The sequence below is a fragment of the Chelonoidis abingdonii genome, chromosome 3 (assembly GCF_003597395.2).
Source record: "Chelonoidis abingdonii isolate Lonesome George chromosome 3, CheloAbing_2.0, whole genome shotgun sequence".
Lineage (NCBI taxonomy): Eukaryota > Metazoa > Chordata > Testudines > Testudinidae > Chelonoidis > Chelonoidis abingdonii.
The window spans coordinates 195290588-195314713 of NC_133771.1; the positions used below are offsets into that span (position 1 = coordinate 195290588).

General features: G+C 48.4%; 1 protein-coding gene across 3 annotated transcripts in view; it reads left to right on the forward strand.

The window, feature by feature from the left end:
• Positions 1-11474: 11474 nt before the first annotated feature.
• The window catches only part of VRK2 (VRK serine/threonine kinase 2), an 83470-nt gene continuing 70818 nt past the window's right edge, over positions 11475-24126 (forward strand). Inside the window, exons 1-4 of one of the 3 annotated variants that reach the window (XM_032792659.2) lie at positions 11475-11678; positions 12716-12856; positions 23239-23294; positions 23818-23887. In XM_032792659.2, the coding sequence (XP_032648550.1) occupies positions 12721-12856; positions 23239-23294; positions 23818-23887 (262 nt within the window). In that variant the 5' untranslated portion in view covers positions 11475-11678; positions 12716-12720. Of the gene's footprint in view, positions 11679-12715; positions 12857-13117; positions 13161-23238; positions 23295-23817; positions 23888-24126 lie in introns of those variants that run through there. The other 2 variants (XM_032792660.2, XM_075064430.1) reach the window with 2 other exon arrangements.

A 24126-nucleotide genomic window follows, 5' to 3' on the forward strand; every position in this document is an offset into this window, starting at 1 on the left:
CCCAAAGGAGGCGGATGCGGGAACGGACAAAGGCGCCCGAGCCCGATGGTCCTCGAGGACCCGGAGCTCCTCCCGCTTTTCCCGGCATGCTCCGCAAAGGTATGGATCCTCGGGGCTGGCAGCCAGACGCCTCTCCAGCTCTAAGACCTCCAGTTCCAACTGCCCTATCACCGCATCCCTCCGTCGGCTGGCACCCCGGGTGTAGTGACGGCAGAAGAGCCGGGCGCGCACCTTCCCCACATCCCACCACCGCCGCGCCGAGGGAAAGGCACGCCCCTGGCCTCGCCAAACCAGCCAGAACTCCTGGAAGGACGCCACGAAGCCCACATTCTCCAGCAAGCTGTTGTTGAAGTGCCAATAGGCCGGCCCCGGCCTCTCCGCTCTGAGAGAGGCTGTCACGGTAATGAGGTGGTGATCGGAAAAAGGGGCCGGCCGGACACCGGAGGACTGGGCCCATGAAAAGTGGAGGTGTGACACGTAGATGCGGTCCAACCGGGAGTGGCACGACCGATGGGCCCCCACCTGGACATAGGTGAACGTGGAGACATCGTCCAGGTGGTGGTCATGCCAGACGTCCACCAGGGAGTGATGGTTGACCATCTCCCGGAGGACGTCCGCGGCGGCCGGGCTCTGCTCGGTCCCCGAGCGGTCCCGCTCCTCCAGGACGATGTTAAAGTCCCCGCCCAGGACGAGGCACTCGCGAGGATCCAAGGAGCCAAGGAAGGCGGACGCCTGCTGATAGAACAGCAGCCGCTCCGGGGCCGATGTCGGGGCATAGATGTTCACGAGGTTGACCACGAGCCCCTCCATGTGGACCTGGAGGTGCAGCAGGCGGCCCGGCACAGCCTTGGCGACCCCCAGCACCTCCGGCCGTAGGTCGGGGGAGAACAGGATAGCTACTCCAGCCCTGCGGGTGGTGAGATGGCTGAAGTAGACCCTGTCCCCGCACTCCAGCCGCCAGTTGGCTTCGGCGGCCGGATCCATGTGGGTCTCCTGCAGGAAAACCACAGAGTACCTCCCCTCCCGAAGGAAGGAGAGCACCTGGCTCCTGCGGAAACCCACCCTACAGCTCAGGGTGTTCAAGGTGGCAAAGGTGACGAGTGCCATGAAGAGGGCTGGGGGGGGGATCCTCGCTGGCAGGGACGCCCACGGCCCCTGTTGGGCAGCGCAGCAAACCGTGACCCACCCCGAAGGTGAGCAGGTCGTCACGGAATTTGCGGACCCGGTGGTAAGCCGCGGCACCCTGCTTCCCGGTCCTCTTGCCCTCCCCCATGAGGGCCCTCGCGGCCCGGAGGATTAGGTGGAAATCCCCCCATCGCTGGAGAGCAAGCGACACCTTGTTGCGGGAGCCCCTGACGTCATCCAGGAACTCCCGCAGCTCCTCTCGCAGCGCATGGGGGGCTGGGGTCACCAGCGGGGCCTCTGGCATGGCCCCATGGCCTACAGAGACGGGAAGGCAAGGGGCGGACCCCCGACATGGCGCCCGATGGGCCGGTGCCACACGGTCTGCCTCAGACCCTGGCCCGATAGGGGGCGGCGGAGGGAAGAGCGCAGCCCCTAGGGGATCGGGACTGCGAAATGTAAAGGCCTCCCCCTGGGGGTCACCCTCCGGGAAGGGGAAGGGGACAGCCCCAGGGGCAGCAATAACGTAGGAGGCGGTGAAGGGGACAGAGACGGGATCAAGGATAAGGGCGGGGCTGGGGTCAGGGATAGGGACAGAGACGGGATCCTGGGCCGCAGGAGCCGAACTGTCAGGAGGCAGCTCCTCACGGCCAGGTGCGGGGGTTGGAGGGGTAGGGTGGGGGTTCCCAGTGACGCCGGGCTCAGGCTCAACGGGAGGTGCGCTAGCCACAGCATCAAGAGATGTAACACCGTTGGTGGGGCCCCCGCCTGGGAAGGAACTCGGGTGCTCTGCACTACAGAGGGATACTCCCGGTAGCCCATCTCCCGGCCGCGAGGCACCGGCTGTCGCCCCAACGGGCTCGGTGGCCGTCAGCGGGGTGCTATCCGCGGCCGGGCAGGGAGTCCAGGGGACCCTCAGAGGCAGGAGCGGACATGGCAGTCAGGAGGAGGGAACATGGGGAAAGGAGAGCTAGGGTGAGGATGTCCAGGTCGAGGCCCGCTGGCGGAGGGTCAGCCTCCCCCGGGGTGACCAGGGTCAGACCCAGGGCCTTGATCTCCTCAAAGATGGAGGGGGGCTCGCCGCCCACCACCCCAGGGTCCCCCTCACCAGCGCCCGAGGCAACGATCGCTTCGAGTGTCACAGGAGGCGCGGGTGGCAAGGGAGCAGGGGGGACCTCAGCCGAGGCCCCCACAGGAAGGGATTGTGGAGGGGGGATGGTGGTACCCTCCGGTGCTGCCACGTCTTCCCTGTCCGGCACTGACGGACGGACTGACCCCGAGGGCACGGCGGAAGGCTCAGCAGCTGCAGCCCCCTTTCTAGTCTTACAGGGGGCTCCCGCATCAGGTGGTAGGAGCGGAGCTCGAGCCTTCTGCTTGCCCCGCCTACCGTGGACTAGGGTCCAGCCCTCCATGGCATCGCTGGCGGGCTGGGTGACAGGGGCCGGGTCGGAGGGCAGGGATGGCCGTTCGTAGACTTGGAGGGGCGCTGGTGGGACAGCCGAAGGAAGGGAAGATTCCCCCCGGGGAGGGCCCTCTCCCATGCCCAACAGTACCCCCGCCGCACCCTCCTCCACGGCCCCGCCAGAGTGCAGGCAGCGGAGGCGGGGCTCTCTTGCTCGCCTGGGCACACCGAGGGAGGTACCCCGGCAGCCCGAGCAGGAGCAGTGATGGATTGAGGAGGAGGAGGGGCAGCCCTGGGCACCGGGCGGCCAGGGGCGCCGGCGATGACGGGGCCGGCACCCTGCCGGCTCGGGGGTCCCGGGCGCTCCTCCGAGCCGGGCCAAGGGCAGTCCCTCCGGACGTGCCCCATCGCCCGGCAGAGGTAACACCGGGCCTCCCCCGTAGAATAATGCACCCGGTAATGGGCCCCCTGATAGGGGACCAGGAAGGACCCCTCGAGCGCCTCTCCGCCACGCGCTGCCGGCGGCAGTTGAAGCTGCACCTGCCGGCGGAACGAGAGGACGTGACGGAGGGCGGGGTCCTTGCAGCCCAAGGGAGAGAGGCTCACGACAGAAATGGGCTTCCCCAGGGTAGAGAGAGCGGGCAACAGGGCGGCATTGGGGAGGAAGGGGGCGGACCAGGGACGGATGTCAGGACGACACGGACCCCCAGGTCCTCCAGCGGCTCCAGGGGGACGAAAACGCCCCCCACCGCCAGGCCCTTCTCCACCGGCCTCCTGGGCGGCGGCCTCCGAGGCAAGGAAAAAGACCACCTTGCCATACATTTTGGAGGCCGCCACGATGGCCGTGGGCCCCACCACCCTTGCCAACCCGCACATAGGTCTCCACGTGGGGCGAGGCGGGCACCAGGAGGCAACGGACGCCGTGCTTCCTGGTCAAGGTGGGGAAGGGACCCCGGCCGCCGTAGGTGGTAGCGGAGGCGGCGGTCGGGGGAGATGACGTAGCGGGGGGGGGGGGCGCCGCCACCTGGGCGTACGCCCTGGGGGCGGGGAGGGGCACCCGCAGAGCTGGTGGAGGGAACAGCGGGGAGGGCGCCACGGCCGGTGGAGGGGCCGCGGCAGAGGTGGCAGGCTCTGCCATGGAGGGCTTAGTCTTCCGAGCGGGGCCCTTTCCCTTCTTCTTGCCCTGGCCCTTCCCGCCAGCTGGGGGGGCTCCCCCGAAGCAGAGGGGTGAGGGACGTGGCAGCAGCAGAGGACACCCCGTCGCCCGCCGCTGCCGCATTGCGCCGCAGCGAGAGCGGTGGCAGGTGGTCCGCAGCGAGGTAGCAGAGACTGGGGGGGGTCGCCGAGGGAGCAGGGGGGGACAGGGGTCGTCCAGGAGTCCCACCCGCTGCGTCTCCCTGCCATGGTGAGGAGGGAGGGAGGGGAAATACCGGAAAAGGGGGAGCTGGGAGGGAGCAGGTCAACCACTCCTCCCTGCTAGGCTGTAGCAGGGGAGGAGGGCGCCAGAACGGGGGAGGGGCTGAGAAGGGACTAGGAAGGACTTGGGGGGGGGGTCAGTCACCGACACGGAGTGAGAGCCGGCTCCTCTAGCTGCACTAGGGGAGGGGAGGGACACAAGAGCAATTGGGGGGGGTGCAGTGCAAGAGGGGAAACTCAAACAGGGGGGGGAAGCACAAGCGCACTAAGGGGGCAATGGGCGCACGAGGGGAGGGGCCGATCAGGGCAAAGGGGCCGTAGGGAAGGGAAGCAACCAGGCTGGGAACAGGGCAGACAGACCAAGGGGCTGGCTTCAGGGCTGGGGCGGGACAACAATGCTGGAAAGGGAGATGGGCGGGGCAGGCAAACAAACTGAAGCTGGGGGGGGGGGAGCAAAAGGCAACGAGGGGCAGGCAACAAGGGAAAAAGCTAGGGGGCCGTTGCGGAGGGGAAGGGGTCAGTTTGGGGAAAGGGGGGTGCGTGCACCCACGAGCACTTGTGCACAGTCAATAGGGTGGCTGGCTGCTGCTGGAGGCCCAAACGGTGGTGGCAAAAGGGCATGGCAGGCCAGGCGAGCAGCTGAGTCCCAGAGGCAGGAACCTGAGGCAGATGGTAAGTGGCCCGTGGGGTGGTGGAGGGGGCAGCGGTGGTGGTGGGGGTTTGGGGGGGGGGGCACAGATGGACCAGGGGGCAGGCTCCACGCCACACCCCCTGTGCCCCCTCAAACACAGTCTACACCCCCCACCACTAGAGCACAGTCAAAGAGTTACTTAGTCCTCAGCAGGCCCCCTCCACGGTGGTCTTCAGAGTCCTCTTGTGCGCTCCTCCAGCAGCCGGTGGTCACCTCAATCCTCTTCTCCCTCCTCCAGGCCCCAGCAGCTCCCCAGGCAAACACAGCTCCAACAGCAGCAGCAACCCTGGTGGCCAGGCAGGAAGGACCCTTCTCAGGCAGTAACAGCAGTGGTGGTGGGGTCCTGGCTTCTCCATCCCGAGGTGGAGGAGTGGGGGCTGGCCAGCAGGCCCCCCCACCCCTCTCTCAGCAGCAGGGGCAGCAAGCAGCAGCAGCAGTCCAAGGAGGGTGCAGTCCAAGGAGGGTGCACTCCAGCCAGCAGCAACCCAGGAAGAGAGAAGGAGCTCTAGCCAGCAGGGCAGCCAGAGAAGCGGGGGAAAGCACTCCAGCCAGTAGGACAGCCCAAGCAGACAGAGTGCTCCCAGCAGTAGGGTGGTGAGCTGCTCCGGTCCTGAAGGCATTAAAAACAGCCCTGGGAAGGGGGGTGTGGCTGGAGAAAGCAGCCTTTAGGTTAGGGCAAGAAGCCTGGACTGATGAGGGAAAGTAGGCTCAGCTGTGGCCATGCTCCAATCAGGCCCAGCTGGCCCCTGTAAGAGGCTGTGAGCCAGAAGCCAAGACAGTTTCTCTTTCTAGCTATAGAGGGAGATAGGCCTGGCTGCAGGGAGCTGGACATAAGGTACCTGAGTGAAGTAGGGCTGGGGAAAGGCAGAGAAGTTGGGGAGCTCTAGCCTGGAAAGCCCCAGGCTGTGGCCTAGCATTGGGCTAATAGGTACTGGAGGTTGCAGAGGACAGCCCAGGGTAGGCCAAGGTAGCAGGTCCAAACCCTCCTTGCCAGTGATTAGTAGGCTGATACTACAGTCTGCCCTAGGGTGTGGGGCTAGACAATGACTGGTAGTAGCCATATACTGAGGCAAGGTGGGGATAGAGGGTGGGGGTTCCCTGGGAAGGGGAGACCCTGAGAGAAAGGGGTTACTGTCAGGGAGCAGTACCCCATGTAAAAGGGCACTACGTCCAGGGAGGAATATGGAGGCCAAGAGGACAGGCAGATCACTGGCCTGCAGAGGGTGCTCTAGAGCTAAATTGAGCTAATTCCCAGAAGTCACCAGCAGGAGGCAGCGCAGGGGTGAGTCTGCTTGTCTACAGTATGCAGCTAAAGCAAAGGGGAAAGTCACACCACAACAGATAGCACTGCTGGTACATTGCATGACTGACAGGTCTAGCATAAGGAACTTCCAGTTATAGTGCAGCTGCTGCTATAAATTGAATCCTAAAATGGATGGTTGCTCCCCTACCTCCAACTAATAAAATGTGAAAAGCAAATATTTGTGATAGACTCATAAAATCAAAGAACCATAGAAGGGACCGCAAGAGTCATCTAGTCTAACTCCATGCCAAGATGCAGAATTTGTTATGTCTAAAACATCCAGACGGATGGCTATCCAGTCTCTTTTTGAAAACCTCCAGTGAATGAGCATCCACAACTTCCCTAAGCATTTCTGTTCCATTGTCCTACTGTTTTTCGTTAGGAAGCTTTTTCTGAGATTTAGTCTAAATCTGCTATGCTGTAGTTTGAACCCATTGCCACTTGTCCTGCCCTCCATGGCAAAACAAAATATTTTTTTCCTCATCTTTTTATGGCAGCCTTTCAAGTATTTGAAAATGGCTATCAAGTCCCCTCTTAAATCTCTTCTTTTCCAAACTAAACATACCCAGTTCCTTCAGCCTGTGCATTCCATCCCTTTGATCATCTTTGTCACTTGCCTCTAGATCCTTTCCAGCTTCTCTACATCCTTTCTATACAGCAGTGACCAAATCTGGACACAGCTGATACCTAAGTAGAGCAGCAATATCGTCTCATGTGACTTGCATGTTAGGCCTCTGTTAATGCATCCCAAAATTCCATTTTTTTTTTTTTGCAACAACATTGCGTTGTTGACTTATGTTGAGGTTGTGATCCACCAGATCTTTCTCAGCAGTGCTTCTGCCAAACCAATTATCCCCCATTCTGTATTTGTGCATTTGGTTTTTCTTCCCTAAGTGTTGCACCTGACATGTATCTTTTTGCTGAATTTCATTTTGTCGTCTATAGCCCAGTTCCCCAATTTATCAAGATCCCTTTGAATTTTAGCTTTATCCTCAAAAGTATTTGCAACTCCCCCTAGCTTTGTGTCATCTGCAAAGTTGATCAGTATGCTCTCTAGTCCTACATCCAAGCAGGGCTGGTGCAAGAATATTTTGTGCCCTAGGCGAAACTTCCACCTTGTGCCCTCCCCTTTCGTCTCCCTCATCTCTGAGCAGTGCTTATTATGAACTTTCAAAAATGAATGCTGCATAATATGGAATTGTTCATTAGAAATAATGCAAGGGGGTCAGAGGAGATTATCACAACGGTCTCTTCTGGCCCGGAGGAACCTATGAGCAAGGAGGAGGCTGAGAATATCCCCAGCTTGCAGGGTCTCTAAATTTTCCCAGGCTCTGAGTACTTCGCCCTCTGGGGGGGAACCGAGGGGCAAGGAGGGCAGAGCCAGGCTCTCCCAGGGAGCAGGTGAGGATCTCCCTGGGGATCAAGGCCGGCTCCCCGCATTGGCACAATGCCACCGGGGCGGGGGGGGTCAGTGTTTGGAAGCGGCACCTGCACCAGCCCTTTCCCCTCCGTCATGCTGTGGGGTTTAGTTTCACTTTCCCTTGTCCCAGGAGGCAGCTGCGCTCAACCCCAGGTGCAGCGTGTTGAAGGGCAAACTTCACCTGAGCTCAGGACCACATTTGCTTCTCCCAACAGCTCTGTCCCTCAGCTGCGCTGGTCACCGTGCCTGGCCAGCTGTCTCCTCCTTGCTCTGCCACAGGATTCCACTGACCATCCTGCATGGCACCCCTCACTGCGGGGGGCAAGTTTGTTATGGAGGCCCCGCTCAGCTGACTCCCGTGATGCTGGACACCACTTTTTGGCAACCCTAAATCTTGGCGCTCCTAGTCGGCCACTTAGTTCGCCTAGTGGTTACAATGGTCCTGTATCTAAGTCATTAATAAATATGTTAAATAACACTAGACCCAAAACAGATCCAACCTCACTTGCGACCTCCTTTCAATCTGACATTCCATTAATAATTACTCTTTCTGGTTGTTTAACCAATTATGTATCCACTTAATCGTAATTCTACCAAGCCCATATTTCTCCAGCTTAGTATGAGAATGTCATGTGGGACTATGTCAAAAGCCTTGCTTAAGTCCAGGTATACTATGTCCACCACATTTCCCCAATCCACCAAACCAGTTACCTGTCAAAGAAGGAAATCAAGATGGCTTGGGATAATTTGTTCTTAGTAAATTCTGATTAGAAGAGAAAATCCAAGCAGTATATATTTTCACTCTCTCACCTGTGCACACCTTTTCTCCTGCAGGGACACTCATACATGGTAGCCTCTCTGCCTCAGTTCTCTTGAGAGGGAGGCAGATTCCTTCATAATTAGCTTTCTCTGAAGAAACATGTCTAGGATAACATCAGACCTCTTCTTTGAACAGCTGGCCACTGTCTCTTTGTGGCAGCAGCTTAGAGGAAAAGGGGTAGACAAACCTTGACTTGACTGTTGGGGGATCAAGTTTCTTAGGAGACAGGATAATACCAGGATGGGAGCTTGCTAATAGGATCATGATCCTGACAATCAAAGAGTGAGCTGTCTCCAGTCTAGTGTAGACAGGGAAGAACTTTTTCTTTGCCTCCTCTTTCCACACAGTAGAGCAAAGAACCACTTACTTGGTGTGTAGCCTTACATTAGCTTTCCATTTGAGCAGAGCTACCACTAGATAAAATCCTATTTTTATTTCTTCAGTTGTCTGTTTATAAATATACATATGCTTATTTTTAGTCTTTCCCCCTTTTCTCCCTATCAAGCAAACGTTTGTGAAATCCCTCATTCTTTGGAGGAGCACCACACAATGCACTTCTTTAAGACACCAATATTATGGTGCAATATGGCTATAGCTATTCAATCATGGGTGAATCTGAAATGAACATAGTAAGGTTAACCCCTTTGAGGAATAGGCTCGTATGTCCAGGAACTAGGGTGACCATGTGTCTGGTTTTCAACCGGAATACCCGGTCGAAAAGGGACACTGGCGGCTCTGTTGAGCATCGCTGACTGGGCCATTAAAGGTCCTGTCAGAGGTGCTGCAGTGCTAAGATGGGCTAGTCCCTACCTGTCCTGGCACTGTGCTGTGCCCTGGAAATGGCCAGCAGGTCCGGTTCCTCGGTGGGGAGCCACGGGGCTCCATCCACTGCCGCCTGCTTGGTGGGGGGGCAGTGCCTGTGGTCAACAGCAGCATGAGGAGCCTCCTGTCACGCCCCCTTGCCTACTAGTACCGGATCTCATAGATTCATAGACTTTAAGGTCAGAAGGGATCATTATGATCATCTAGTCTGACATCCTGCTGGCCACTTCCAGGGCACGCGCAATGTGGTGTCAGGACAGGCAGGACGCCTGCCTTAGCCCTGCTGCGCCATTGACCAGGAGCTGCCCGAGGTAAGCCTGCACCCCAACCTTGAGCCCCAACCCCTGCCCCAGCCCTGAGCTCCCAGGTTTGGGGGAACGCCCTCCTGCACCCCAAAGCCCTCATCCCAAGCCGCTGCCCCAGCCCAGAGCCCATCCCCCCACCAGAGACCTCACCTCCCCACACCCCAACCCTTTGCCCCAGCCCTGAGCCCCCTCCTATATTCTGAACCCCTAGCCCCACCCCCCAGTGTGGAGCCCCCTCCTACATCCCAAAGCCCGCATCCCCAGCCCTACCCCAGATCCTGCATCCCCGGCTGGAGCCTTTACCCCCTCCTGCACCCTAACCCTCTGCCCCAGCCCAGGGAAAGTGAGTGAGGACTGGGGAGAGAATTCAAGGGGTCTCGGGCATAGCAATTTCAGGGGCCCCTTCCATAAAAAAAGTTGCAATACTATAGAATACTATATTCTTGTGGGGCCTCTGTGGGGCCTGGGGCAAATTGCCCCACTTGCCTCCCCCTCCCCGCCCCCAGCAGCCCTGAAAAATTCACAATCTTGCTGTAGTGAATGGATTACTTTAGCGCTGTCAAAAGATAAACACAAAAAAACTTGTTTCAAATTTGGTCCTGTTCCCTATTTAAAATCAACTTCAGCCATATGTCTCATTTAAAACCAAATTCAGCCCTATTCCCTGTTTAAAAAGAGAAAAACCCATAATATTTTCCATTGGGATCTCTTCTCCGCCTTGTAAGATATTCTATCCTTTTTTATACTTCACTATAATCTTAAATTGTACAAGTCAAATAAATGCTTACATGATACCAAAACCAGGAGTGATTTCAATGATCTTGGCTTTGGACAGAGTTGTATCCATAAATCTGCAGTTTCTTTTAGTTATATAAGAAAATTATATAGCAAGCTTTTCATTTGAAACCAGGAAGGCCCTAAACCTCAGCTACATATGCAGCTATGCAAGCCTCTATGAGGCTAAATGAGTCACTTCAAGAGTCTATGCAGTCTGACTTGAATACAGTATACAAAAATAGATGAAGGCTGCATATGCCAGTCTTCATTAGCAACGAGTAAGATCCTTGTGTCTTTACTTGTAGTTTCACTTTTGCTTTTGGTTTCCAATCACTATTTTAAATATAGCTCTCCTTTTGCAGAACCTGTTTTTATTTTGTGACATTATCCTTGTTCATGAGTCAAATGCTCAAGAGAGTTTACAGACAGTTTTGGAGTTCAGAGTTTTACATTAAACCCCAATGTTCCACGAATTCGCTGATTTCACGATGCTCATAAAATTGTCTTCATTTCCAATGAAGTGAATGAAAATCACCCCCAGTTCTCATTTTTTTCATAAGAGGAAAAAATCAGCCACACAATCACAAGTTTTGTTTCTTGGGAAAACATATTTCTCTGTATTAAGATTTAACAAGATTTTTTCATGTAGTTTCTGCTCATTTTCACGGTTACTCTTTGGTTTCTATAAGTATCCTTCTCCTGCTCCCTTCAGAAAATACTTGTATATGCCATACCTTACACCTCCTTATACAGTCACCACTGAGGTAAGAATTCGTTACAATGGAGTCCTATTTACCAACCAGGACACTTCTAGAGAGTGTGTGAATTTATGACAAAAGCATCACTCAAAGCTTCTTCCTCTCACCTTGGCTTCCATGCCCTCCCAGGGTTTCCATGGGAAGGGAATATGTGGCCCCAAGACAGGCATTTTATTTCATTCTTTAATATTGGTTTAATGCTTAAGACTATCACGCTGAAGCGGGCCATGTTCAGAGTATGTCAGTCCAGTCTGAAGTATGACACCCATAGGGTGACCAGCCAGCAAGTGTGAAAAATCAGGGCAGGGGTGAGGGGTAATAGGCGCCTATATAAGAAAAACACCCCAAAATCGGGACATCTGGAACCCTAGACACCCATTATTTGGCCTTAAGCCCCTTTAACTCCTCGCGGGCGGGCAGGCGGGCTCCTAGCAGTATCCTGGGCGGAGCTGAGCCTGAGTCTCTCCCGCTGAAACGCGGCTTCTCTTGTACACGCGCTTCCCCTGCCTGCCGTCGCCGGGCAGTGAGGCGATCCCACAGGAAGCCGTGGCCGCTCCTCCGAGCCACGCGCAGCACAGCCCTTGGGCCCGGCCAGGCGGCTGCTGTCATTCACCCCCCATGTGACTGCCGCGGGCAGCCACGCGCGCCAAGTGCTGGGCTCCTGCGGCGGCTGCTCCTTCGCTCCGCGGCCCCGGGGAGGGCGAGAGGTGCCGGGCTCGGGGCGGGAGCTTAGGCCGGTTAGTGTCTCGGGGAGCTGGTGGGGGTGCTCGGATCGGACCGGCCTGGGAAGAGTCCGTGGCAGCAGCGGCGCCGCGGGGAAGAAGCCCGCGAGGGCTCTCCCAGTAGGTGCAGGGATTGGGGGTGGGGGGCGGAGAACAGGAGCAACCCTCCGAAACGAGTTGGGGGAGCCGGGGTGGAGGGGAGGTTGTCGGGGGGAGCCTGGGGCGGCCTGAGCAAGGCTGCAGGGGGGAGGGAAGCTGAGGGAGTTGTCGGGAAATCGCCTGGAGCAGAGCGGGGAGTAGGAGCACCTGGGCAGCCTTTCCCAGTCTGTTGCCATCTCCTTTAGTCGATCTGTTCTGCCTCGGCAGCTGTTAGTCTTCCAGGCTGCGCTCGCCATCCTGTGCAGCTGTAAGGGTGGACTAAGAGAATCACTCAGGCCAAAGGTGCAAGAGACCTGTGCAGTGCAGATAGCACTAGCCACCTGTGTAAAGTGCTTTGAGAGTGATGTCTGAAAAATCCCCCTTACTGCAAGAACTAGGTACTGTAAACACTCAGGGCTTGTGTGAAAGTCCACTTTGCTGTAAATTGCACCGATCCCAGTTTATCTAGCTCTAAAGGATAACGGGCTCCCGCTTAGTCAGGCCTGCCAATCTTTGAACACCTGGTTCCAGAGTGGGGTGTTGGTATTTCAAACCAGATGTTTAGACCCCCAAAGCCACTCACTGAGCTTAATAAAGAATGGAGTGCAGAGTCAGGTGGTTGTTCTGGAGTCCATTGATTATTTTTATAAAGGTGCATATTCCTAAACTACCAGTGCATTGTTTAAAGGTTATACGGTGGATTCATGCCAGGTTGCATGTTTGTAGATTCTTTCAGTGCAACTTTTCTTCCATCCCTCTCTGCCTTAGCCACTCACTGAGTAATAATGTTCTTGCCTGAATGGGATTGGACCCCTCATTGTCTAGGCCTTGACTCCTCTTGAACTGGAATAAAACACTACCATTCTCATTTGGTAGCATTTTAAACCCTCTTTGCACAGGAAGAAGGTATTAACCAGGTGCCAGGCTGTGACAGACTTAACTATGATTTTCATTTTGGAACAAAGGAATTGTAAGGTTTCATTTTCTTTCATAATGGTTTCATTTTCTTTTCTTTCAAGGTGTGATGCCACCTAAAGGGCGTGGAAAAAGCAAACTCCCTGTTCCCCTTCCCAAAGGAATGATCATGAAAGACACTGAAGGAAAAGAGTGGAGGTTGGGCAATATAATTGGCCAGGGAGGATTTGGATTGATCTATTTAGGTAAAGCATGAGTGTTAATTACAAGAGTATTTCTGTGAGTGTCTGAACTACTTTATCCTTTAAAACAGAATGGTTAAAAAAAAAAAAGAAAGAAAAAAAGAAACAAGAGGTGCCAGAATGTGTTTCACTGTGTTAAACAGCACTCAGCTGAATGCTCAGGTTATTGGGAAGTTTTTCTGAAGGAACTGCATGATTCTTTCCTAGATTGTTCAGGGTACTGTTTGTATAACCTGCAGAGTGAAGCATATACCTTGGGCACATGCGAGGCAATACTTGAGTAGAAGATTGCCAGAGAGCACCAATAGTAAGTGCTGTAGGACATGGTGATTCAGCATGTCGCAGTAACTCTCTTGAGTCAGTACTGATCAGTGCTCTAAAGTGCTGTTGGGAGCATTGGCTGTTGAAGGTGACATCTTTCAGCTGAGACATACAATCAAGATACAGAGCTTTTGGTCATTAAATAACTAATTACGCATTTTATAGCAATAGTAGTATTAACTTCGGTGCCATGTATGAATTGAAGCCACACTTTTTCCCACGCTTTCAGCTGAAAATGGTATTCTTCAGTTGTCCAAAATTACATAATATAGCTGCATGCTCTTCAACAGATGCTATATTCTATCCAGAGGTAGCTGCTTTTCAGTGGGGAATAAGTGAGTCTGATAAATAGTTTATAAAACACGTTGGGATCATTTTATATATACACGTGTAAATTGCTAATGTTGGTCTCTATAAAAGAGAAAAATCTGGTTACAAGGTAGCATGATGGACTTTTCCTGTACCACACACATCCAGAATAAATATGGGAACTAGTCTACAATGAAAATCTGTCAGGAACTACATTGAGCTTGTACTGAGACAGCTGTGAAGAATTAGTCCTGAATAGCAACATCAGTACAACCCATCATCCCTAAAGGCAAACCTGCTCTTCTTAAGTTAGATAGTGGTATGTTAACTAGTGTTTCCAGACTTGGGGTATTAATATTCAGAACCTGCTTATCAAACCACTTCAATATACGGATTGAATGTGCATTGCACATAAAAAGATCTGTTGTACCTTTTTAATTTTTCTCTATTTATTTTGTCATGGAAAGTGTAATTGTTTTTGTTTTTTGTTTTGTTTTTTTGGCATCCATTCTTTGTGCCTCTTCTTTATTTTCTATTTTCCACTCTTTCTGTTTATGTGCTATGACATTTAGCTCATACAAATTGCTTTGTCAGAAGACAATAGGATAATATGTTTGGGGACAGCACAAGCTTTCCTTGTTGCATGGTTTCTAGACCACTGGAACAAGTCAGTTTTTCATGAGAACAAGCACCATATATAAAATGACTTATTTCTCAGTTCCTTTGTCTTTTTAACTGCAACTTCTTCTGCATGGGTGGATCCTCTCTGCCCATGCAGAGCTGCACTGGAAGCAGAAGCACAGGAGTTTACCCACATGGAGAAAATTGCAGGCCTGGAGCCTTGGTGAATGTGGAACAAGTTTTTACTTTCTGTAGAGGGACTTATGGGTGTTTGTTACATCCTGTTCAGTCATAAATATAGACATTTGTATGTGCCACTGTTTTCTTGATAGATGCAGTAGTGTCTCTTGCAGTTTTCCTGTTCTATCTGACAGGTAATGTCCTTGTTCCAGATATTTTCTTTTCTGCTCAGGAACAGCTGGGACCGAGCTGAATTCCTCCGTATTTTTCCCTTGTGTTTGGTGTGGCGAAGCACAGAGCAGAATAGTGACTATGCACAGTCGTGAAAACCCATATTTTACTTCTTGGAGACTAGTTCTACTGAGGACTGGTATGTTAGTGCTCTAAATAAAATGGATCCCTTAAAACCCTACTGTACCATCAGAAGTGATGGTTGTAAATTATAGCAAAAATCATCAATCCAATCTGCACACTCTGATATCTACAATTCAGTCAAAAGAAACTGAAAAAAAAAACCCTATGAACAAGACTGTCATTAACCAAGATGTCCTGCTTTCTAGAATGGAAAAGAGGATGGCATCCATTCCACTGTATTGCTGCATAGAGGAGAAAACGAGATGATTTCATTAGCAACCTAAATACCAATGCTTCTGATTGCTCTCTATACATTCAGTCCTGTGCTACTTGCCAATCATTTAAGCATACAGAGATAAACTAATATGTGCTTGACACTTCTCCAAAAGTCACCCAGTTTAATCCACATTAAGACATATTTCACCCCAGTCCTTTGCTTCCCTGTATATTCCATTAGTAAAAGAAGAAGCAGGCAAACTCTGCTTTAATCCACCACTGTCCAATAATATTCTCTCTTAATATTAATCTTTCTTAGTACACTCTTTTGGGAGGTGCTTGATCAGCATCTGTTGCTCAAGGCCACGAAAAGAAAAAAAAAAAATCCTAGTTGTCATCTCTGTCTCATTCCATTCTATAGAATTCTATTCATAGCCTTCCTAGGGTGAGATCAATAACCAAGGCCCCTCAGAAATGTGCAGTCACAGAAGAGGCGAGGGACAGAGCAGTTCTGATATTTACATTTTTCTTTTGATGTACGTGATATCTTTTATGACCTTCTCTTAAACATCAGTCAATTTCCTTGGAGAGATCCTCCTGTCTAGAGCAGGGGTAGGCAACCTATGACACACGTGCCAAAGGCGGCACACAAGCTGATTTTCAGTGGCACTCGCACTGCCCGGGTCCTGGCCACTGGTCTGGGGGGCTCTGCATTTTAATTTAATTTTAAATGAAGTTTCTTAAACATTTTAAAAACCTTAGTTACATACAGCAATAATTTAGTTATATATTATAGGCTTAGAGAAAGAGACCTTCTAAAAACATTAAAATGTATTACTGGCATGCAAAACGTTAAATTAGAGTGAATAAATGAAGACTCAGCACACCACTTCTGAAAGGTTGCCATCCCCTGGTTTAGAGCATATACAGGAAGCATTACCATAAGAAAATATACCCCTTCATGAGCAATGGAATGAAGTCAAGGTGCCTCCTGAAACTGCTAGTCAAGGATTATTTGTTGGGAGGGGGAAAAAGAAAGTAATGGAAGGGGAGGGAAATGGAAACTTACAAAGATTCCCACAGAGAAGTGAGAATGATTCGTGGGACTCTGATGTAGTGATGAGGGGAAACAAGTGAGAATGTGGTTTCGTTGTTATACAACACTTTTCTCTGGTGGAACCCAGATTATTCTCGTAGGGCACATGTTTACAACATCTGGTGCAACAGTGAGCAAGGAATAATTCAGTGTAAGTAATTCTCAGTCTAAAGCAAAAAAACATTAATTGTGTACCAAATCTATTAGGATATTTCCTATTACAGGAAAACCATAGAAGACCTTGTAAATGGTATATTGCATAGAGATTGGTACCTGTTTCATGCAGATTTTACTGGATTTCTTTTTGACCACAGATTACTTCAACTATTGTGTGTTGTTGTTTGAATCCCACCACGCTGAGGCAGAGAGCAGCCAGAGTAGTAGTATGAAATGATATTGCAATCTAGGGCCCTTGTATATTTTGGTTTTGTGTTCCTAATGAGTATAGCAGGAATAGCCGGAAAAAATACAGCTGTTTGTTAGAATCTTTGCAAAAGTCGTTGTTGTTTACCTCTGCTTTCTCTCAGAAGGGAGACCTGTTCTGGATATGGCACTAAGTTGGAGGCTTGGTTCCCCTTGTAACACAGAAATTAGAAAGAGGAACATCGCAGATTGACTCAGCAGTGCATAAGTCAGCTGAAATAGGAAATGGATCAGACTTATCAGCAAAGATTGACTCTGTGCTGTAAAGAAAGGTCCAAAACAAGGAACTTATTTCTCATATACATTATGACTAGGCCCCTATCAAATTCACGGCCATGAAAAACGTGCTGTGGACTGTGAAATCTGTCGTTTGTATGCTTTTACCCTATACCAGGGGTCCCCAATGCGTGCCTGCGAGTGCCATGGCAGCCGCCGGAGCGTCTAAATGTGCCTACGTACTGGCCGGCAGACGAGCATCCGCCGAAATTCAACGTCATCCAGTCGTGTCGCTGCCGAAATGCCGCCATTTTCGGCAGCATTTTGGCAGCAACACCTCTGGATGACACTGCTTGTTGGCGGTATTTCAGCGGCAACGCCTATTGATGTTGCCACTTCTCAGCGGCGTTTCAGCGGATGCTTGTCCGCTGCCATGGTCCTCTGTGGCTCGTTGTCTGGCACCCGCCAGATGAAAAAGGTTGGGGACCGCTGCCCTATACTATACAGATTTCACAGGGGAGACCAATGTTACTCAAATTGGGGGTCCTGGCCCAAAAGGGAGTTGTGGGGGACAGGGGGAGAGTCATAAGGCTATTTTAAGGGGCTTGCGGTATTGCCACCCTTACTTCTGCTCTGCCTTCAGAGCTAGGTAGTTGGAGAGCGGCCACTGTTGGCTGGGCACCCAGCTCTGAAGGCAGCGCACTGCCAGCAGCAGCACAGAATTAAGAGTGGCAATACTATATATGCCACCCTTCCGTGTTGCTGCCTTCAGAGCTGGGCAGCCAGAGTGTGGTGGCTGCTGACTGAGGGCCAAGCTCTGCAGGCAGCAGCACAGAAGTAAGGGTAGCAGTACCACACCCCCCTTACAATAACCTTGAAACCCCCCGCCCCCACACACAACTCCTTTTTGAGTCAGGACCCCTACAATTACAACACTGTGAAATTTCAGATTTAAATAGTTGAAATCGTGAAATTTATGATTTTTAAAATCCTGTGACTGTGAAATTGACCAGAATGAAGTGTGGATTTGGTAGGGCCCTAATTATGACAGACATTCTGTCTGAAATAATACCAGCCAGCTGCTCAGTTTGGGCCTGATTCTGCAAAGATTTGAGCACTCTTTAATCCCATTGTTTTCAGTGGTATTCAGGAGTTCTGAGCACTTCATATGGTCAGTCCCTTAGAAGCACATACTAATGAATAAGTACTAGGTCTCGTTTAGGTAGTCCTGTGTCTGAGATATGTCTTTTTCACCCCTTTCTTGAGAGGAGTAGAGTTCTGTTTATATATATATATATATATTGCTCTATGTTGCGGAGTGACTATTAAACTTGAAATGAGGAGGTAATCCAGAGGAAATTCTAGAGAACTGAACAAAATGGGCCACACGGTGGGATATGCTATGTTTGAATATCTGCAAAATGTGTATAGCACAGCTGTTTTATAAAAATGAAGGTTAATTTTGCTGACTGTATCTTTTAATAAGTAGTTTTACAGCAGTAGTATAAAGTTTTTGATGTGCATTGTTACAGCTTAATTCCCCATTAAGTGTACGCCATACTCCATTAAGCTTTAACAATATACTTTAAAAATTTTATACTACTTCTGCAACATATATTTACCAAAGATGCATTTCCTGGAAGGCTTTGTCCACTAAATCAAAGCTGTGGAAAACTATTTACTGTCCCTGAGCTCTTGGATTCGATGGTGCACTTGGCTTCAGCCGTTCAGGAATATGGCACCTAATCTTTTCTAAGTAGAAAAGTGCCTGTGTTTGCCCTTTATGCTCTCCTTTTTAAATATTTCTGCCTTCGCTTTTAAGTGTCCTGTTTGCTCTGCAACTTCTCTTCCTTCATTGTCTTGCCTCTTCCTCTTAATTTTCACTTCTCTCTAGAATCCCCCTTAACAGCAGAAGGCTTTCCAGCAATGTGGTTCCTCCCTATGCTCCTGGAGAGCAGAGTTTCCCTCCATTGCAGGAGGCAATTTGAAACTGTCTAGAAGTGTTCTTCTGAATAAGTTTTAAGTTACTGCTTGTGCCGAGGGAGAGTGCTATGGTTCACGAGCCTATCCTACCTAGGCTGCTCCATATTAGAGCTTTCCTTCTGTTATCTACACTCTACCAATGGCTTACTGTGATAGAGCTCAAACAGAATATTCCTGTTCATTTGATGGGAGGAAGAAAAGCAAAGCAAACAGGGAACAATACAGCATTTCCATGATACAGTACCCAATTTAAAGTCTTTTAGGGAATAGTGGCAGTACGTGGGAGAATTAAACGAGTTTAGAAGGGTGCAAGTGAGAGAGAATACCAGATACTCAGTTATCTTCCTGATCATGGCTAGTGATTGATGCTGGTCTTTACATAAATCATTCTCGATTTCCAGTGGCAATGACTCCTTTACTACATAGTTAGGGATGAAAATTTAAATGCAGAAACATCACACAATATTCAGTTAAGGTTCCAATATCATTGTTAAGTATGCTTTGCATTTCACCATCCATGTACAAGTTAGAAATTTCCTTCCTCACCGCTGCCAGTGCTCATACTTCCTTTGCACATATTCATTAGATGGTTACATCATAACATAAGTCTTCACTCCCAAGATGAGAGGTGAAGGCATAGCGATTTCTGGTCCATTTCTAGATAGTAGTTAGGAGTAGGGAGGTCGGATGTTACTGTAAGTATAGCTTTTTGTGTGTGTGTTAAGATATGGGTAGAAAAGAGGTCCAGCTATAAGCTACTTTCCACATGATTTCCTAAAGGTATAATACTCTGCTATTGAGATTCTTGTGATAGAGATTGCCAAGGATATGTTGAGTTTGTAGCAAATCATGAGAAAGATATATAGAAAGCAAGGAGGAGGAGGAGAATCAGCAGAAATACGTTCTTTGATGGCCATGAGCATTTACAGATGCAATGTGATGATATGCCATGAAACATGTGTCCCTAATTTAGCATTACATAATAACAGGAGGAACTTCTGCCCCAAGATATGGCATTTTCTGTAATATGCAGGCTGCTCCTCCAAACCCATTTTTGATTGGCACCTATGCCCTATTGAAACTGGCATAGTACCTTCTGAGTGGTCACAGTATCAGGTTTGCAGATGAGCAGGAGTGCAGTCATTCTGTAAACCAATGCGTGCATCAAGTTTAAGAGTTAAGTGCCTGGTTTCCCATTCAAGAATGCTGAAACGGCTTTTGTTCCTGAGGTTAAAGGATATGTCGCATCTACTCCAGCTCAGAGCTAGATTATCTTTGAAAGTCAGACAGTGTCTTCCATAGCTCTGGAAGGCAAAATTTTAGCTCTTATGAATTAGGATTAAAGTTTCATGAAAACATGACAGAAATTATAATGAAATTTTCACCAGAACTGTGTTGTACTGGAAGCATTTGCAGATGCCCCACTAAATAATTTTGCAGTGGAGCTCAGTTTTCTGCTGAATAGCTTAGCCAGGTGCCATGGAATCCAAATCCACAAAATTCTGCTTTAAAGGTCTGTGTATCTGCTTAATAGAACCCCAAATTCAGAAAGGAAGACTTGAGAGAGACCATTTCCAAAGGCTTCTCAGAAATTAGTCTATCCAGAAAATGGTAGATCATGGGATAAAATCATGATCACTGAACAGAGAAGTCCTTCCTCAGGAAACTTAGAGTGCAAGGACTTGAAGAACTGAAATGATCAATTCCATGAGATATTGAAAGAAAACAAAAGGGGGAAAAATACAAAGGGCTTTATTAAAACTAGATGTTGTTTCAGCATGGCATTTTGATAGGTAATACCACAATAATTTAACAACTGTAGATGGTAAATATTTAATCTTTTTAAAGATTGCCGCCATTGATTGCTTTTATTTATTATCAAGCCAGTGTTTTGAAAATGATTCTTTAGGATGTTTATATAAATCAAAACTTTCTTTACATCAAATACAGTGGGTGAAATCCTGGCCCTATTGAAGTAAATGGCTCAACTCTCATTTACTTCAGTGGGGCCAGGATTTCACTAGTCTTTTCATTACTTTAACATAAACTAATTTGCAGTTGTTAGCCCTAGCTTTTGAGTACCCTGTTAATTTTTGAATCATAGGTTTTGTTTTATTCCTGTGTAAACGGAGCTGAGAGGACAATACCACTACACATTTTCATATCCTCTGGAAAACTAGGCAAAAGATAATAAAAAGGCTTCTTGAGCTAATTCATGCTTCCAAAATGAGCTTTTATCTCCCAAATATCCAGCAGCAGCATAGAGACCAGCTGTGGACAGGAACAGGGATATTTTTTCTAACTGCCAAATACACTGCTTTTCTTTTCCACTGTGTAAACTTTATCTACAAACTGATTTTATGAGAACCATTGTGAATACTTCACAATATTCTGAACATGACTACCACAAATTAAACTGCTAAAACTAAAGCTGGCACATTTGAACTGGCAAATGAAACTGGCATGTTTCTTTGTCACACTGAATTCAGTTGTGCTATGCAGTCCTAGGGAACTGCAGTTCATCCAGAAATTCTGTTGTTATCTTGTCATGTTTAAACACAGAAAGACTGATTAATTAAGATTGTGATGCAAACCAACAAACTCTATAAATTCATAGTTAAGGCTGATGTTGAGATCTTAGCCCAGCCTGCTGTCGCTGGGCAAAGCTAGGACATTCTGGACATGAGTTAATTTGATATCTTATTTTCTGCATTGCCTAGACACAGCAATTGGAAATTGTGGTGAAGAATGTAGACCTTATTTCAACTTGTATAATATATATATATTTTTAAATGTAGCTTCCCTTTCCCCCATAGACTTTAAGGCCAGAAGGAGCCATCATGATCATCTATTCTGACCACCTGCACGTTGCAGGCCACAGAACCTCGCTCACCCATTTCTGTAATAGGCCCATAAACTTTGGCTGAGTTACTGAAGTCCTCAAATCTTGATTTAAACACTTCAAGTTACCGAGAATGCACCATTTACCCTAGTTCAAGTGAGTAAGTGACTTGTGCACCATGCTGCAGAGGAAAGTGAAAAAACCCTAGGGTCTCTGCCAATCTGAGCTGGGGGAAAATTCCTTCCTGACCCCAGGTATAGTGATTAGTTAGACCTTGAGCATAAGAAAAAAGGATAGCCATACTGGGTCAGACCAGAGGTCCATCTAGCCCAGTATCCTATCTTCCGATAGGGACTGGCGCCAAATGCTTCACAGGGAATGAAGATAAGAGGGCAGTTTGAGTGATCTATCCCCTGTCATCCAGTCCCAGCATCTAGCAGTCAGATGTTTAGGGACACCCAGAGCATGGGATTGTATCCCTGACCATCTTGGCTAATAGCAATTGATGGAATGATGTGTCAGTGTGGATAAATCTTGCATTTGGGTGAGATCTACCCTGGGACACCTAGGAAAGAATTCGCTTCAGTAACTCAGAGTCCTCCCCATTTGGTTTACCATCTCAGGCCATTGGATATATCTGCTAATAGCAGTTGTGGATAGGCCATATGCCATTTTAGGCAATCTCAACATACTATCCCCTCCATAACTTTATGAAGATCAATCTTAAAACAAAGTAGGTTTTTTACCATCTTATCCTGATGTAGCCCTGAATGCTTCAGTGACATCCAAGGGAACAGAGTTCTCTCAGAGTCAGAAAAAAATAGACTCCTATTGTGCAAGGAGATTCTGTTTAATAGCCTGTGATTGGCAAATGTGTTCAGTTAGTGTTTTGAATTTTCTTGCACTAAGAGGCACAATCGCTGGTCTCCCCTTTGTATGGTTTGAAATAGGGGAAGCAGACAACCCCTTCTGGCAGCATGACATAGGGCATAACTCTAGTAGAGTCTCTTTATCATAACAACAGATTGACAGGAAGCATACATAGAGACCCAGCTGACTTGAATGATTTAGGAAAGAGAAAACAGATTAGTCTATTTTAATGTAACATAGTTTCACCAAAGTTTGGTGTGTGTGTGTAGTAGAGGTGTTCTAGTGGCTCTGTAGTTAAAAATTGGGTTGACACGTTCCACTGAAAGTACAGTAGAACCTCAGAGTTACAGACACAGGAATGAAGGTTATTTGTCACTCTGAAATGTTTGTAACTCTGAACAAAACTTTATGGTTCTTTCCAAAGTTTACAACTGAACACTGACTTAATACAGCTTTGAAACTTTACTATGTGGAAGAAGAATTCTGCTTTTAACTATCTTAATTTAAATGAAATAAGCCCAGAAACAGTTTCCTTGTCAATCTTTTATTCAGACTTTCCCTTTCTTTTGGTCAGGTACGTTTAATACAGTACTATACTATATTTGTCCTTTTTTTGGTCTCTGCCACTGTCTGATTGCATACTTCTGGTTCCAAATGAGGTGTGTGGTTGACTGGTCAGTTCGTAACTCTGGTGTTCGTAACTCTGAGGTTCTCTTGTAGGATTAATACATACAAGTATTATCAAAATAGGTTGAAGTTTTTTAAATTTTGAAATTTGGACAAAATTTCAAGAGGAAAACATTTCTAACAGTTTTGAGAAAATGTCCCCTTCCTCTCTTCCTCCTCCCCCCCCCTCTTTTTTTTGTTTTGACTAAGACTACATGTTTTGCTCTTTAGTTGCAATTATATTTACCGTTGGGGGAAGTTTCATCACCATCTCTCTGATTTTTACAGCTTCCTCTCATGTTCATATTCCTGTAGAAGATGATGCTGTGCATGTAATTAAAGTGGTAATGTTCACATCTCACTTCTAAATTATTTAAAGTACTAGCATTTTCTCTTGCATTTTCTATTTATTCTTATTTTGAGCATTGAGTTGCATTGCATGTTTTTTGTGTGCCATTCTTCCATCATTGCATAATTTGTTTGCTGGAGGAATGTTCTTTACTTCCATTACTAACCATGGACATCACAGTGAGAGGGAAAAAATCAGACTACATATCTAAAAATATACAGTGATTGAAGTTAAAATGTATTAATTAAATTTCCTAAATAGTACTTGTGTTAGTCTGTATTACATGTTTTCTTTTGGATATTTGCATTGAACAGCTTGTTTTGCCAACAAAAGTTATTGGTTTTTAAAACAATATACTGGCTATATTTTATGTAAAATAACTTTTGTCAAATGTCATACTGTATCTTTTTTAAAAAAGTGGATTTTAACCCAATTGGAACTTCCAGTCTGTTATTTAGGAACTTTTTTTTCCTCCTCCACCTCGCTTTATCACACCAAATTTATTTGTTCCTTTATAGGAATATCTTGAGAATGGGCCTTTGTTTTCTGAACTAAAGTTTTATCAGAGAGCTGCAAAACATGAGCACAGTAAGTAATGTCAGCAAAACGAAATAAAATGAAAAGGTAATTCTTTCCAGTTAGAGTAATTGATATCTTGAAGCTTTTATATCAAGCATAATTCAGACAATGGGACTGATTCTGATCTGGTTTACGCTAGTTTTATTCTCACTGGTGTAAGTGAAAATAGAATCAGGACTAGTAGGGTGACAAACCTGAGGGAGAACTAGCCTCTTTCCATAGTCCATATTTTAGGATATGGACAGCAG